This window comes from Curcuma longa, chromosome 8, assembly GCF_044706935.1.
Source record: "Curcuma longa cultivar G26 ecotype Majalengka, Jawa Barat chromosome 8, ITB_CL_G26_1.1, whole genome shotgun sequence".
Taxonomy (NCBI): Eukaryota; Viridiplantae; Streptophyta; class Magnoliopsida; order Zingiberales; family Zingiberaceae; genus Curcuma; species Curcuma longa.
The window spans coordinates 14,460,044-14,475,453 of NC_133868.1; the positions used below are offsets into that span (position 1 = coordinate 14,460,044).

At 39.7% G+C, this 15,410-nt stretch overlaps 1 protein-coding gene across 1 annotated transcript; it reads left to right on the plus strand.

Moving 5' to 3' along the window:
• The first annotated feature begins 2,587 nt into the window (after nucleotides 1-2,587).
• On the plus strand, nucleotides 2,588-3,115 carry LOC141832834 (uncharacterized). Its single transcript, XM_074720207.1, has one exon. The coding sequence runs from the start codon at nucleotides 2,588-2,590 to the stop codon at nucleotides 3,113-3,115; it is 528 nt and encodes a 175-aa protein (XP_074576308.1).
• Nucleotides 3,116-15,410: the final 12,295 nt, after the last annotated feature.

Genomic DNA, 15,410 nt, shown 5'->3' on the forward strand with positions numbered 1-15,410 from the left:
TACAAGAAACTATAAAAATAGCGACGAAATATTAGCGACGAATTTTATTTTCGCCGCTAATGCAGATAATTGCGACGAAAATATTTTTCGTCGCTAAAATAGCCATTTTACGACGAAAATATTATTTCGTCCCTAAATATTAGCGACGAAAGTTGTTAATTCGTCGCTAATTGTTTTTTTTGCGGCGGAAATTGATTTTCGTCGTTAACATTTATCGGGAAAAAAATAAAAACCTTTGTTAGCCCTTTTATTAGCGACGAAATGAAACTTTCGCCGCTAACCCTAAAACCTAGCCAATCCCGCGGCGTTTTTTAATTTTCGTTGGGGGAAAATGTTAGCGACGAATGAGTTAAAATCATCGTTAAACATTAATATTAGCGACGAAATGAAACTTTCGCCGCTAACCATCGGCCTAACCAATCCCGTGGCGCGTTTTTAATTTTCGTTGGGGAAAAATTTTAACGACGAAATTAAAGCTTCGCCGCTAACCCTAAAGCCTAGCCCCGCGTCGTTTTTTTATTTTCGATGGAAAAAATATTTAGCGACGAAAAAATTAGAAAACGTCGCTAAACAATAAATATTTGCGGCGAAATGTATTAATCTCATCGCTAATCTTCGTCTATACCCACTCTTACCCCCGTGCCCTATCCCCGTGCCCTATCTCTGCGCCATTTCTCCCCTTCGAGCCTCCGTCTCCTTTCTCCTGCTCGTCTCTTCCCCCTCCGCCGCCTGCCCGTGTCCGCCGCTTGCTGTTCGCGAGTCCGCCGGCTGTGGTGCCCCCTCCGCCTCCCTCCTGTGCCGCCCGTGTCCGCCGGCTCTGCCTCCAGTGCTGCCCCCCTCAGCCTCCCGTGTCTGCCGCCTGCTCTTCCCTCTTCTTCCTCCACTCTTCTTCACGTGTCCGGCTACAGCAAGGAGAGGTTTGATCATTTTGGTGCACTTCTCGTCTGAGTCTTCTGTGTCAGCCTTCTTTGCATTCTTCTCATCTTTAGTTTTCTTGATTCGCTCTTTGATTTCACTGCAAATTTTTGAGAGAACCAGAAGCACAGGGAAGTTATTTGCCAATCAAACAGACAACGAAAACCACCTCTTGAGCAAATAATGTAACACATACACAGCATATAGTTTTAACAGTTGTATAAAAGAACAAACCTTTGAAAGTTATGAAATCTACAACATTAGATCAAGCTAATTACTGTACAAAAAATTTCTTATATTTCAAATGGGAATATGGGGCAGTACCTAGTTTTTAGTAAAACTTTGGGCTAATATATGACCTGTGAAAAATCTTAACATCCAGTCTCTGATTTCTACATATAGAATGCTTTTAAAAAACCAGCATATACCAATTCAAGAAATTTTCTCATGGCGGATTAATTCAGTATACATTCTCTAATGTATACCCATGTGTCAACTCGATATCACATATCCATGACTTGTAAGATCAAGTCATCCAGTTGACCTATATACTAGTCTCAGCGCATTAATATCGTCCCTGAATATTAACACTTGACTAGGAATGATTAAGAGTAGTGTTCTCTATATCATCTTACTATCGATTTAAACAATCGATATAGTATAGATTAGAACTAGCTACCCAAGGATATTATAATATTTAGTTATTTGACACAAATAAAAAGTAAGTATAATAATCAAAATTATATCTTTATTAATAATAGAATATGATATAAAAGTCCTTAATCAATTATCACATAATTGGTTCTAGGGCTTCTACTAATAACACCATCCCAGTCTTTAGCCTTGTCTCCCAACTCGATATCCCCGCTTCCTACCTAGTAGCTATCTTGCTCGATAACTTTGCCTTTTCGCTCGACACCTCCTTGCTCAACATTCTGGCTCGGTAGTTTGGCAACTCAGTTGGGGCTCTTATTCGGTAGCTTCATGCCCACCCTCCTTGCTCGATAGTTTGGAAGTTCTCTGCTTGGCCTCCACTTGATATATAGTTCTCTGCCCAATATTTTAGCTCAACGGCTTGGCCTCGTTGCTTGGCATCTCGATGCTCGAGCATTTGGGCTACTTAGTCCACTTGACCCATTTGGGTCACTCGAGCCACTCAACACAATAGGTCGACTACTCGGCTATTCCAATAGTTTTATCTTCCCTACTAGCTCATCCATATCAAGGAGCTTAGCTTTCTCATTTCGACCTACCAAATATATCAAAATTTAAATTCTATAATTTTATTACGTCCGAGGTAATATCTTCAACATATTGTTCGGAATCCTGGGGAGGCTTTTCTCAATGTGGTCCCACGTGACGACGGTAGCTTTACCATAATTAACTAATAATTAAGCAGCATCGTATCGTTATCGTACGCTGGTGCAGTCCTGCTTTTGCTTTCCTCACTCGATTCTTTGGCTCCGACGAGCAAGCCACTCACCCCCCTTCACATGGATTGTGTAAGCCTTCACTGCTCAGTCATTCCCTTTTTCTTTAATTGTTGTTCTATTATTTTCTTTCCTTCGATTCTCTCCCTAAATAAAATAAAATAAAATCATTCATATATAGTGTGCACAGACCAGATCGAGGAGGGAGGCTTGCTAGCTTCCTAGCTAGATGCATATCTAGCATGATGAGCAGCGGCAACCCCAGCACGACGAGCATCCACGTGACGGCCCTCGATGGGCTGGTGAACGTGAACTCGCTTTTCACCGTCGCCGTCTTCGTGGGGCTGTCCATCGCCTCCCCGGGGCAGCGCAGCCTCGAGGACCAGTCGGCGTGCGACGCCGGCCCCGCCGTCGCCCGTAACCTCCTCGTCTTCGAGGTCGTCTCCTTCAGCTTCTTCCTCTTCTCCAGCCTCGTCGCGCAGGGGCTCAAGCTCGCCATCAACCTCCTCAACAGCAACGACGTCGACGAGGCTTTCCGCGCCCACATCGACGCCCGCGTCCTCCGTCTTGCCATGCTCGCCTCCGCCGTCGGATCCATCATTGGCTCCCTCTTCCTCCTCCTTTCCATGGTTAATGTCGTCCAGATCCGCCTCGGCTTGCTCTCCTGCGGCAGCCATTCCGCTGTCCGCGCTGTAGCCGCACTTATCACCCTCGTCTGCACATCCCTCTCCGTCTACATCGCCACGATCTTCTACGCCTTCACTCACTAACTGAACCAAGATTAATTATATTCATCAATGGAAGACAACCTTCGATTGTCAATCCTAATCGTGTTTTCTTCTTCTTTTTCTTCTTCTTTTACTTGAATAAGTTCAAAACCGATCCATTCTCGGCCTAAATAAGATCGCTTAAATGAAAAATGACAGATGATCGAATCATTGAACAGCAGGGCATTAAAGAAATCTTTAAAACGTTATTAATACGCAGTCTGATTAATTAATTGCTTCGCAGGCAGCAAAATTGCAAACATTTTGATCTTTTGCATTAAAACAACAATTTTGTAGTTTAATTTTATTGGTGGATGTCGGGGAGGATTGATGTGGATGTTTTATGTGGAAATTTTTTATTTATATATATTTTTCCTTATTTATTGTGTCACTTATACTCATCAAAATTATAATTAATTATTTATTTACCAAACCTCTAACTATCGCTAAAGTAGTATAGAGAGGTCCAAATCGTCTCTCTCACGGACTCAATGATCGAAAATTATTATAGACAGATGGTGCAAAATTTTATTATATTTTATTCCTAACAATATATATAATCCTCTTATTCCCAATTTAATCCTATAATTTACACAAGAATAATAAGTATACATAATATACATTCCTAACCGTACATTTATTCAAACAACAACACATTTATACAACATGGGTTTTATTATCATGCAACATACATCAATTACAAAATATAGATGTCATTCCTACCACATGTACAGACATACAACATAAATTTCATACATGCATTATACAACAACAATATTCATCATACAACATCATACAACCAACCTAAAATCTACAACATGAATTCTACAAATCTTATAACATGTACAATTGATTTAACATACAATATGTTCTTCATACAACATGTACAACATCACACAACTATATACATCATTTTGAATAAACATACAACAACTATTACTTTCAACATCTATCATATATGACATATCATACAAAATATGTTCACAACCAATTATTCAACAATTATTACACGAATTGGGTTCATACAAGTTCAAAACACAACATACTTTCCTTTACATAACATACACTACTCAAACAGACATTGTACCAATACCATAACATACAACATACAACAATATATACAAATTACAATCCCCAATTCTGTATTCACAAGCATTACTCAAATCCAAAATACAACAAGCTCTCATTTACATAATCTACAATCATGAATTCAAACTCATACAACAATAAATAACATAGCATACAATCCAAAATAATTTCACAGCACTTTATTCATAACATGAATCCATTATACAAAAACTATTTACAAGTGATCACACTCAATACATATCCTATAGCCAGCTAACAACCTTCCCAAGCAACTCAAGTTCACCACAATGTACTATGGTTCAACAGACACTACAAGTTACAAATTGGCATTCAATCCCAAACCAACACCAACATTGTTTCATTAAAAACAAACCAACTTTGTATCATTCACAACAAACCAAATCAACAGCATACTAATCTGCATTCAATTTCCTCCTTCATACATGGGACAAGTTATTTGCAATCCAAGTTTCAAATCATTCATCCAACCCTTTTTGACAACAGAACCAATCTAGAGAATAGGGTTTCATTTATTCCATCGGCTAATAATAAGTTAACATTAAACAACCGAATAAGCACAACACTTCATCATCCGAACCAATTTCACCTTCACAGAATCAGGTTCTACAACCAAATCAAAAGATTGAAGCAACTAGCTAACAACAAGAAACAATAAATTAATTAACTTCAAAGCTAAGTTAGGAATTAGGGTTAGAATGAATTAGGGTCATGGTTAAGAACACAATTAGGGTTAGGATTAGAAATTGCCAAGTATTTACAGTGTAACAAGGAGGGGGGTTTCGATTCAACGTTAATAGAAACAAAACATAAACGAACAGCTAAGAGTAATGGATTGAAAATCAAGCTAGGGTTTAAGTGGGGATTCCCTGATTCATCACTGAATGGAGCCAAACAACCAGATGAAGCCTTGCGTCGGTGGAGACGATTCTCGCTGGGGTGGTTATCGGGAGAGACGGTCGGAGCAGACGAAGCTTGTATCCTTGCCCACAGCTCTTTTCCCTACTACAAATCACCACCAGGGATTAGAAACCACGAATGAAAACCCTTACTTGTCCTTTTCAGTGACGGCAGAGAACGAAGCCATCCAAGGTGCTCAGTTACAACCGCAGACCAAGCCCGGTGTGGAGTCCCAGCTACAACCGCAGATTAGGTCCGGTTACCTGTCGGAGGTTCTGTGGATGCGGGGGAGCGGCTGTCGTCAGCCCTCCACAGCTAGAGAACCCTCACAATAGTGGAGAACGAAGCGACAAGGAAGAGCGGAGGATTAGCGACGAAGAACCCTTCGGGATGTCGGCCCGTTCAGCTTTGAGCAGGGATCGGGGGAAGAAGATGCGGCGGAGGAAGAATGGAGGAGGCTCGCCAACGACGAAAACAGAGGAAGAATGGGGAAAACAGAGGAAAAAATCGCGCGAGGAGGAAAGAACAGTAACCTGATAACTAGCATCTTTACCGGATAGATTAGGGTTATTTTAGACCGGTTTGATCAGATTTCATGGCATAAATTGGGTTTTTAGCATATTCTTTATCTTTGATGAAATGTTAATCTTCATTCTATTTTTTTTATTATTTTGAGGTAATTATGGACATTAATTTATGGTATTTAATTTTGCAGGAAATTAAGATGGTCGTAGTTCGAGTTGGACTCAAATCATGATTTAATTCGCTCAACCAGGTTAAAAATTAGGTTCAAATTCAAATCAGGGTTCAAATTCGATTTAATTTGGGTCCGATCCAAGAAGTTTTATCAGATCAATTCATTCCATTCCTATTCAGCCTATTCCTATTCACTTGGCCCGGCCCACTTCACTTAGCCCACTTCATTAAGCCCAAATCCATTTAAATCCAGTCCAAATCAACCATTAGTCGGTTCAATTTCAATTCCATTAGTCGGTTCAATTGTAGGCCGGTTCAAGGCTAGGTTAAAAGGTTCGCCGGTTCACAGAAGGAAAGGGGGGGGGGGGGGGGGGCTCGAGATCGCGACACTGTGCTCTTCTCATCCACGTTCTTCACTTTTCTTCATCTCAGTCGAGCTCCCGCATCCTCCTTCTTCCTTCCCGATCAACACAGAGCATGGCAGCAGCAGCCGAGGAAGACGAGCGTCAACCCTCCGCACGGATGTGCACCGCGAGCGAAGCGTTCCGGGGAGATTTCCCCTTCCATGTCTGTTGTGCTCCACCGCTGAGTAGCGGTTGTTCCAGCTCATGCGACGCCAGCGACAGCTCTCCTCCACATCCACAGAAGAGCCGAGGGGTAGCCGATTCTCCCTAGCGGCGATTTGTAGCAGGGAAACCGGTCTCTAGCGGTGATTTGTAGCAAAGAACCTCCGGTCATCTTCAACCTCTGTCATCACCGGGAAAGGACAAGTAACTTGGTTTTAACTCTCTCTACTGATGTGCTGGCGGCGATTTGTAGCAGAACATCATATGCAGAGGCTGCGGATCCTGTTGCTTCATCCTCCCTGATCGAGTCTTGCCATGAGCGCAGTGGCGAGATCCACGGTCCCTTTGGCGTGACTCCACTGAAGCTATGCTCCTTATTCTAAGCTAGTCTGAGAGCACCATCCTTCCGCATCCTTCCCCCTGCTTCTCCTTCCTTCAGTTGGTGCTGGCGCCATTGAGGGAAGATTCATCCCCTAACCCTAGCTCCAGTTTAATCGCTCTATTTCCTTAGATGCAACTCTATTACTCCCTGTTTCCATTCACAGATCAAAAACCCTTTGATAACACTGTACATATGTTCTAACCTTAACCCTAATCTTGTTCTAACTTGTAAATACCTAACCCTAATTCTAACCCTTACTTCCTAACTGATCTCTAATGTTAACTGATTCTTTGCTAATGGTATTAGAACTGTGGGTTAACTTTTCCATGTAGAATGTAAACTTTAAATTCAAATTTTGTGTTGTGCTGTTACGTGAAGAAGATGTGTGACAATCTTGAATTTTTGTTGTTGATATGTGATTCATTTGCATGTTTGGTTGTTGTTGATGAGATTTGGTTTTGAGGAATGGGATGTTAATTGTTTAAGGTTCTGTTAGCAAGATGGCTGGAGGTTGAACACTATTGAATTTGTGATGAGGATTGGAATTCATGTTGATTATCGAACTCATGCTATCACTAATTAAATGGGTTGTTGTAGTGCACATTTGTGAACTTGTTCAAGATGAGTGGGATTGTAACTGGTTACAAAAATGTTGTATGCTTGATTTTTGAAATGAATTGTTGAACATGTATGTTGTTAGAATTGGATTTGTTTTGTTATTATGTGTGATATGATGTTGAGTTGTGTGGTTAGATGGTTAACAAGGCTAATGTGGGTAATTGAATTGTGATCATTTGGAATTTTGTTAATGCTCTAGCTATTAGAACCGGTTCTATGATTGTTTAGATGTTGGATTCATGTGCACATGTGTTAGTTTGTTGTTTGAGTAGTGTGAATATGTTTTGTATGTATTATGATGTATGATGTGAATTTAGTGTAGATTGTATGTTGTTGTAAGTTGAATAAATGAACTTCATATTGTATAGTGAATTTGTGTTAATAAATGGAATTCATATACAATAAGTTGTTTATATGTGATGTTGTACTTTTTAATTGTAAATGATGTATACTTAGTATTCTTCTATTAATTGTAGGATTTAATTATCAATAAATAGAATTTATAGATAGGAATAAAGTTGAAATAAGTAGAACCCTGCACCAAATATTGTCTAAAATAACTTTCGGTCATTGAGTCCAAGAGAGACGACTCGGACCTCTCTATACCACTTAAGGCGATAATTAGGCATTTGGTAAATAAATAATTAATTTTGATGGGTGTTAGTGACAATAAATAAGGGAAATATATAAATAAAAACATCCCACAAAACATCCACATCAAAATTTTGGCGCCGTTGCCGGGGATTCATTTGATTGTTGTATATTTTAGACTGTATAATGGTATTTTTATTTGTTTATTCATTTCATCTGTTTGTTTATTCATTTATTTATTCATTGATTGATGATTTATTGATTTATTTATTCATTTATTGTAATTATTTCATTCTTTTGTTCTAATTACTTTGAGGATGTTGGTTTCAGTGACGCTAAAGCTTGTTGTGGCTTTTCTATATTGGAGAAGCACACGAAAGTGTAGGGAATTGCACTGGGAGCAATATCCCTAGGATCACTTTCATTGATGTTGACTGGATATAGTTGCAGAGTTGAGACGGAATCAAGGGACTCCTCTTGCAACGATCCATTTCCCGGTGAAACGGGAGTAATCTCTTTCACCTTGTTTTGTATATACTGTTTTATTTTCTTTTAAATTTATTTTTTGTTAAGTAGGATGTGTATAATTTTATTTTATTTTTGTTAAGTAGGATGTGTATATATATTCTTTATTGTTTGTTTTGTTTCTTTGTACATATTACTTTGGTTAGTTTAGGATGTATATAACTATTATTTATCATTCTTTCTTAGCTTAGAATGTGTATATATTTAATAACTTAGTTTAGGATGTATATTTAGTTATTTATCATTCTTTCACAATAAATTTTCCTCCTGCATGACTTGATCATCTTAGGAATTATGATAACTTAATTATCTAGGTTTGTCGAGTTTTAGAGGTTCATAGACATGAAAGAGTTCTTAGATTACGTGAGGATGCAATTTAGTGATGGATTCTGCCTTGAATAGTTGAGAATGATAACTTATTTTTACCTAGTGAGGACTAAGCCTGATTTTTATTTGTTGTGTGACACTTACGGTAAATGTTACTCTAGAACTTGCTCTAATTCTATCGAGACCACATTACCATGAGGTTGCATAATTTCATGAAGGTGATTTTTTTATTCTTTTATTCATTCATTCTTTCCTCTTAGTATAGGTTATCGAATAATCCATCTCTCGTTGCCATTTCTTTTCCCTTACCATCTTTTTCATTTCTTTTCCTTGGAAGTGGGAACCTTGAATGCTGAGATGAGAGTTTTGCCCGAGATGGACAAAAGTTCAAGAGTGGGGGTGTGATTAGGAGTTCACCATTCGCAAACCATTTGTTTTGTTTTGTTGCTCTTTGTTTTTTTTATTGTATTTTTATTTTTTATTTCATACATTTTTAGATAGGTAAAAAAAAGTGAAAAAAATCAAAAAAATAAAAAAAAAAGTGAAAAAAATCAAAAAAAAGAGAAAGGAATAGATTTGAAAAAAAATAAAACATAAAAAAAAGAGTTTCTGTTTCTTTGAAAAGAAATAATAATAATATGGTTGTAGATAGGTTTTTTTTTATTTTGTTGTATTTCATATTTTTTATTGTGTTGTATTCTTTGTAAAAAAAAATATGGATGGGGAAATCTCACCGGAACACTTCGCTCATGGTGGACATCCATGCGGAGGGTTGGCGCTTGTCTTCCTCGGCTGCTGCCACCGTGCTCTGTGTTGATCGGGAAGGAAGAAGGAGGACGCAGGAGCTCGGCGGAGAAGAAGAATAGTGAAGAATCGCGGATGAGAAGAGCACAGTGTCACGATCTCGAGCCCCCCCTTTCGTTCTGTGAACCGGCAAACCTTTTAACCTAGCCTTGAACTGGCTTGCAATTGAACCAGCTAATGGAATTGAAATTGAACCAACTAATGGTTGATTTGGACCGGGTTTAAATGGATTTGGGCTTAGTGAAGTGGGCTAAGTGAAGTGGGTCGGGCCAAGTGAATAGGAATAGGCTGAATAGGAATGGAATGAATTGATCTGATCAAACTTCTTGGATCGGACCCAAATTAAATCGAATTTGAACCCTGATTTGAATTTGAACCCAATTTTTAACCTGGTTGAGCGAATTAACTCATGATTTGAGTCCAACTCGAACCAGGACCATCTTAATTTCTTGCAAAATTAAATACCACAAATTAATGTCCATAATTACCTCAAAATAATAAGAAAAATAGAATGAAGATTAACATTTCATCAAAGACAAAGAATACGCTAAAAACCCAATTTAACATTCCATTTTATTCTTTTTATTCTTTTATACATTGCTTCCATCGGCTGGCTGCTACTCGTGACCATGGCTAGCGGATGGATGGATCGAGCGATGCCTTCCTCTACCGATACTCGCCTCTGATTAGCCACCACCTGCCGGAGAAGCAAGAAGTTGATTCCTTCTTCTTCATGCTGCTGCCTCTGATAACTTCCGATCGCCGTTACTAGGGAGGAAGGAGGAGGAGGCTATGGCTATCCCGATCTCTTTTATCTCTCTGTTTGTTGCTGTGAAAGATCACCGGCAATGCCTTGTTCTTCTTTCCTTGTGACCTGCTGCCGGAGAAACCAGAAGCTGTAAAAACTGTGGGATACATGATGAGTTAGAGTTTTATTGATTTTTAATCGATTTATTTTTGGGCTTTTGCATGAAAATGATTATTTATTGAATCGATTTCATCATGTTTGTGCTATATTGCATGATTTAAGGCTTGATATAATTTTTGTGATTTAATGGTGAATTTTTGGCATTAATTGGATTTTAAATTGATTTTAGGGTTAAATCGGATCCGACTCGAGCTCAACCGCGGTCAAATCAAGTCAAATTTGTCAAATTGATCAAGCCAACATGAAGGACATGATCTGGATCGAGCCCGATCAAAATCCCAAAATTTTTTGGAAGCCCTAAGAAGCCCTAAAGCCTTAGATCAGTTCTGGCCGTTGGATTCAAAGTGGACGACCCAGATTTTGCAATTAATCAGAGTATAAAATCCCGGATTAAAGGAATGAACAGTGCCGCCGCACTGTGCTTCGTCCCGACGCGCTCCCTCTGTTGAGGAGCGTAACTCACGGCGTGCCCTCTTCCTCCGAATCAAATTCCGTTGCATTCCTTGGTCTCTGAGGAGCTCGAATCCGGTTCTTTGGGTATCTTCCGACAGCTGGTTCCGGCGCGGCGGAGAGGGTTTCTTCACCGGCCAACACCCTGTTTTTTCGAGTTCCGGCCATCCACAGCGCCATCCGACGCCGCGAGTCCTCTGAGGGGTTCTCTAAGGAGCTTGCAGCACACCGGAGCCACGAGAAACTCAATCGGAGCAAGAGAAGCCAGGGAATCCAGTAATTGCCAGCTGAAAACGCATCGTACAGTGTCTGACTTGGCCGGAGAGGGTTTTTCCGGGCAATTCGTGGTGCTGGCGGCGAGCGAAACACTCCGGAGACCAGAATCAAGCTCCAGAGGGATCAGTGAACCTGAAATATTGGTTTACCAGCTTGTTTGACAAACAAGTTGTGAAGATGAAATGGAAAATGAGAAGGAGGGATGAGTTTCTGATTGTTTCTGTTAAATTTGGTTTTTCTGATTTCGATAGCTTTGAATTTGCAGCTATCAAGTTCTTTCAATTCCATTTCTCAGCAACTTAGTTAACATGGTTATGGTTAATGCTTAGTTTTGTTTGAATCCAAATTTGCTTTAGGAATTGGTGTGCCTTGTGTTATCCTTTTGTTCTAGCCACTGAAACTTAGCACTGTTATGTGCCAAAGTTGCTGTCCGTATCAGATAACCACTTAGCTAGGTTCAAGCCCGTTAAAAACCTTTGAATGCCGTGTGTTTTGGTTAATGCATGATGTTAGTATAGTTAGTTAGTGTTGTGCCAATTTGATTCTTTACTCAATCACTGTTCCGTGCCACATTAGTGGTGTGCCAATGTGTTGATTTAGGTTAACCTAGTTTAAGCCTTTTCCATTGCATTTTAGGAATTTCCTTAGAGTATAACTAGGGTAGGTTTCATTCTCTTACGGTGCATCGAATTGCATTTTAGGTTTACTTTGATACCTTTGTTTTATAGTTTCATTTTTTGCATTTTTCACTTATTTACCGATTTTAATTTGCATTTCATTTCAAAAATACAAAACCCCCATTTTTATGTGAAAACCCCAAAAATACGACACTTAAGCTCAATTCATTCAATTTTCTACTAGTCCTTGGAAAAATACGACTCGAGGCCCCTATACTTCATTTATTTGCATTAATTGTGGGTTTTCGATAATTATAAATTCTAATTTGCAACCCTACTCGTGACATTTCCATAGCAAATCTAGGGTTGTCAAATTTTGGCGCCGTTGCCGGGGAATAACTAGTAGGAATTGTTTGATTTGAGCTTATGAATAATTTCCTTTATTGTTGCTTTGATAATTGTTGGTTTCTAAGATGTATGGAAATTCTTTTTATCAACAACCATCTTACCAACAATCTGATCAACACAATTTTTATTTGCAGGAGCCATATCAAAGTTTTCCAAATGTGGATCAACAATTTCAACCTCAGAACCAGAATTTTCAGAGTGGGCAGTTTCAACAAAATTACAATAATTTTCAGCCCCAATTTCAGTATTCACAGCTTCAATTTCAACAACAATTTCAGCAACCATTTCAAAATTTTGAGGAGCCCATTCAAAGCTTCCAAAATCAGAATTTTCAATAATTTTCAAGTAATTTTCAGCAGCCCCAAAATCAAAATTTTCAAGGAAATAATTTTCAGCAACATTCATGGAATTTTCAAGGGAATTTTCAGCATCAAAATGCTTCTTTTCAAGCCCAAAATCAATGTCAATCATCATTTTCTCAAAGCGGTCAGATTTGTAATCAAATTCAGCAGCCCACCTATTTTCAAGATCAACAAAACTCATACCCAATCCAAGAAGACTATGAAAATTCTATTGAGTTTATTCAACAATAACAACGGCTTGAGGAGATGATGCAACAAATGCTACTGCAACAACAAGCTCAACAAAGGGCTGCTACAACATTGCAAAATCTTGAGAGGCAACTTGGACAGCTTGTAAGTAGCATGAACCAAATACAAGCTCAAAGATCAAGCACTCAAGAATCAGAATTTCATGAAGAAATTTCAGCAACTCCTTCTCCCATACAAATTAGCCTCGAATTGGATTTTACAGTGTCACGGGTTGAGTTTAGTTTGGAGGATGCATTGGTTACTGAGGAAGATGACATATAGCTTATTTCTGATGCAATTGCAGTTGAAGATGTTAAAATGGGTGTAGGGGATTGCACTGAGCCCCAGGGACCACCACTTTTGATTGAGGTATCAGAGGATTTTGAGGATAATTTAAACATGTTCAATTTGAATTTAACACTACACCAACACCACATTACCATAATAAGTTGAGAAAGTTTATTACACATCTCACATCAACTAAACAATTTCCATTTTCCATATGTACAACACTTAATCCTATCACAATCGAATCGAAGATAACTAATTGCACAACCAGCCAACGGTCAGTTGGCGCCGCCAGTGGCTAGCAGTTGCCGGCAGTGGCCAGCCCCCGCCAGCGGCCAGCCCCCGCCAGCGGCCAGCCCCCGCCAGCGGCCAGCCTCGGCTAGTCCCCGCCAGCAGCCAGCAGCGGCCAGCCCCGGCAAGGGCCTCCCAGCATCGGCCAGAGGCTGCCAGCGCCGGCCAGCGGTGGCCAACGCCTGCCAAATGCTGCCAGCGCCGGCCAGCGGTGGCCAACACCGGCCAGCAACGGCCGTGTGGCCAGCTGCCAGCGCCGATGCAGCCAGCAACAGCCGCGTGGCCAGCGGCCAGCGGCCGCGCAACCAGCGTCGGCCACCGCAGGCCAACAGAGGCCAACACGGGCCGCACGGCCAGCCACCACGATCCGCATCGAGCATCCCCTGCAGTAGTCCGTCGGCGAAAACAATAGAGAAGAATGAAGGAAAAAGGAGGAAAGCAACTTACCACACCCGAGGAGGGAGGCAAGATCGGGCTAACAATGAGAAGGAGGCGAGGAAGGAGACGCAGACGGAAGGAGGTAGCGGCTGGTTCTCGAGAGAAAGAAAGAGTAAAGGAGAAGGGGTATCAGATCTAGGTTAATGGAAATTTGGTGATGAAAGTTTTTCATCACCAATTTCGTTGTCAAATTGGTGATGAACAATGTGGTTCGTCACCAAATTGGTGACGAACGCACTGTTCATCACCGATTTGGCGACGAACGCGTTGTTCGTCGCTTATTCATCGCCAAATTGATGATGAACAGCGCGTTCATCATCGATTTTGAAGATCATATTTTGATTTGGCGACAAAAAAAATTTTCGTTGCAAATTTACGACGACTATGATTTTCGTCACTAATTTACAATGAATTTGGCAACAAATTTTTTTTTCCAACGAAATTTATGATGAAAATAATATGTTGCTAAATTAAGTACATATTATTTTTCATCATAAATTTCATTGCAAATTAGCGACGAAATATAAGTTCATTGCAAAATCTATTGCAAATTTGCGATGAAAAAAATTCGTCGTAAAAATTCATCCCTAAAATCTTATTTTTTTTGTAGTGTAGGCAGGAAATCCTAGTAGGTCAGATAGACCGAGGGGCAGGAAGTCCTAGTAGGTCGGGTGGACCGAGGGACAGAAAGTCCTGGTGGGTCGAGAATTAGGGTGCAAACATAGTCTCACATCTGAAACACATGAAAAAGATCATGTGTTTAAAAGGATGAAAGATATCTCCATTGAAATGAGGTCTTTTGGGTTGAGTCTAAGAACAAAATCATAAGAGCTTAGGCCCAAAGTGGACAATATCATGTCATTGTGGAGATATTTTGATTCCTTCGATTCTAACAACTTCCATCTCCAGGTTCTTGCAAGACAAACATACAACAACAAACAAACAACCTAGTCTACTCCTGTAGTCTGTCTAATCTATTAGACTTACCTAAGTCTTAGTCTGTAAGTTTAACCTATTAGGCTTCATGCTTGGAGTTCTTCCAAGAATTCTCACCGCCTAGGGTTCATTATGTCATATTTGGATTAACTCTTGGTCAAACTAACCAGACATAGGTATACTATTAAACATCAAAATTTCACAAGTTGATTGCACCCACAGGATTTTCTCAAGTTGAAATGCTTAAGGAAGAAAATTCTATGTTAAAATTGCAAGTGGATAAGTTGAAGAAGGAGATGGCATGATTCATGTTGGGTTCCAAATATTTAAACATGATAACTTGAAAGTCAACATGCCATTTATTGCATAGCTAGTGTAGGGTATAGGCAAGATTAAAAGAAAACTTATATCTATTTGGTTGATAGAAACTCATCTTTTTTGTATAAGAATACAAATACATTTAGGGGTGTTAGGAAGGGAAAGGTTGTTAAGAAGGGAAAGGTTGTTAAGACTTAGGTACCTAAAAAATTTTTAGATAACACTTGCAAAGCCAATGTTTG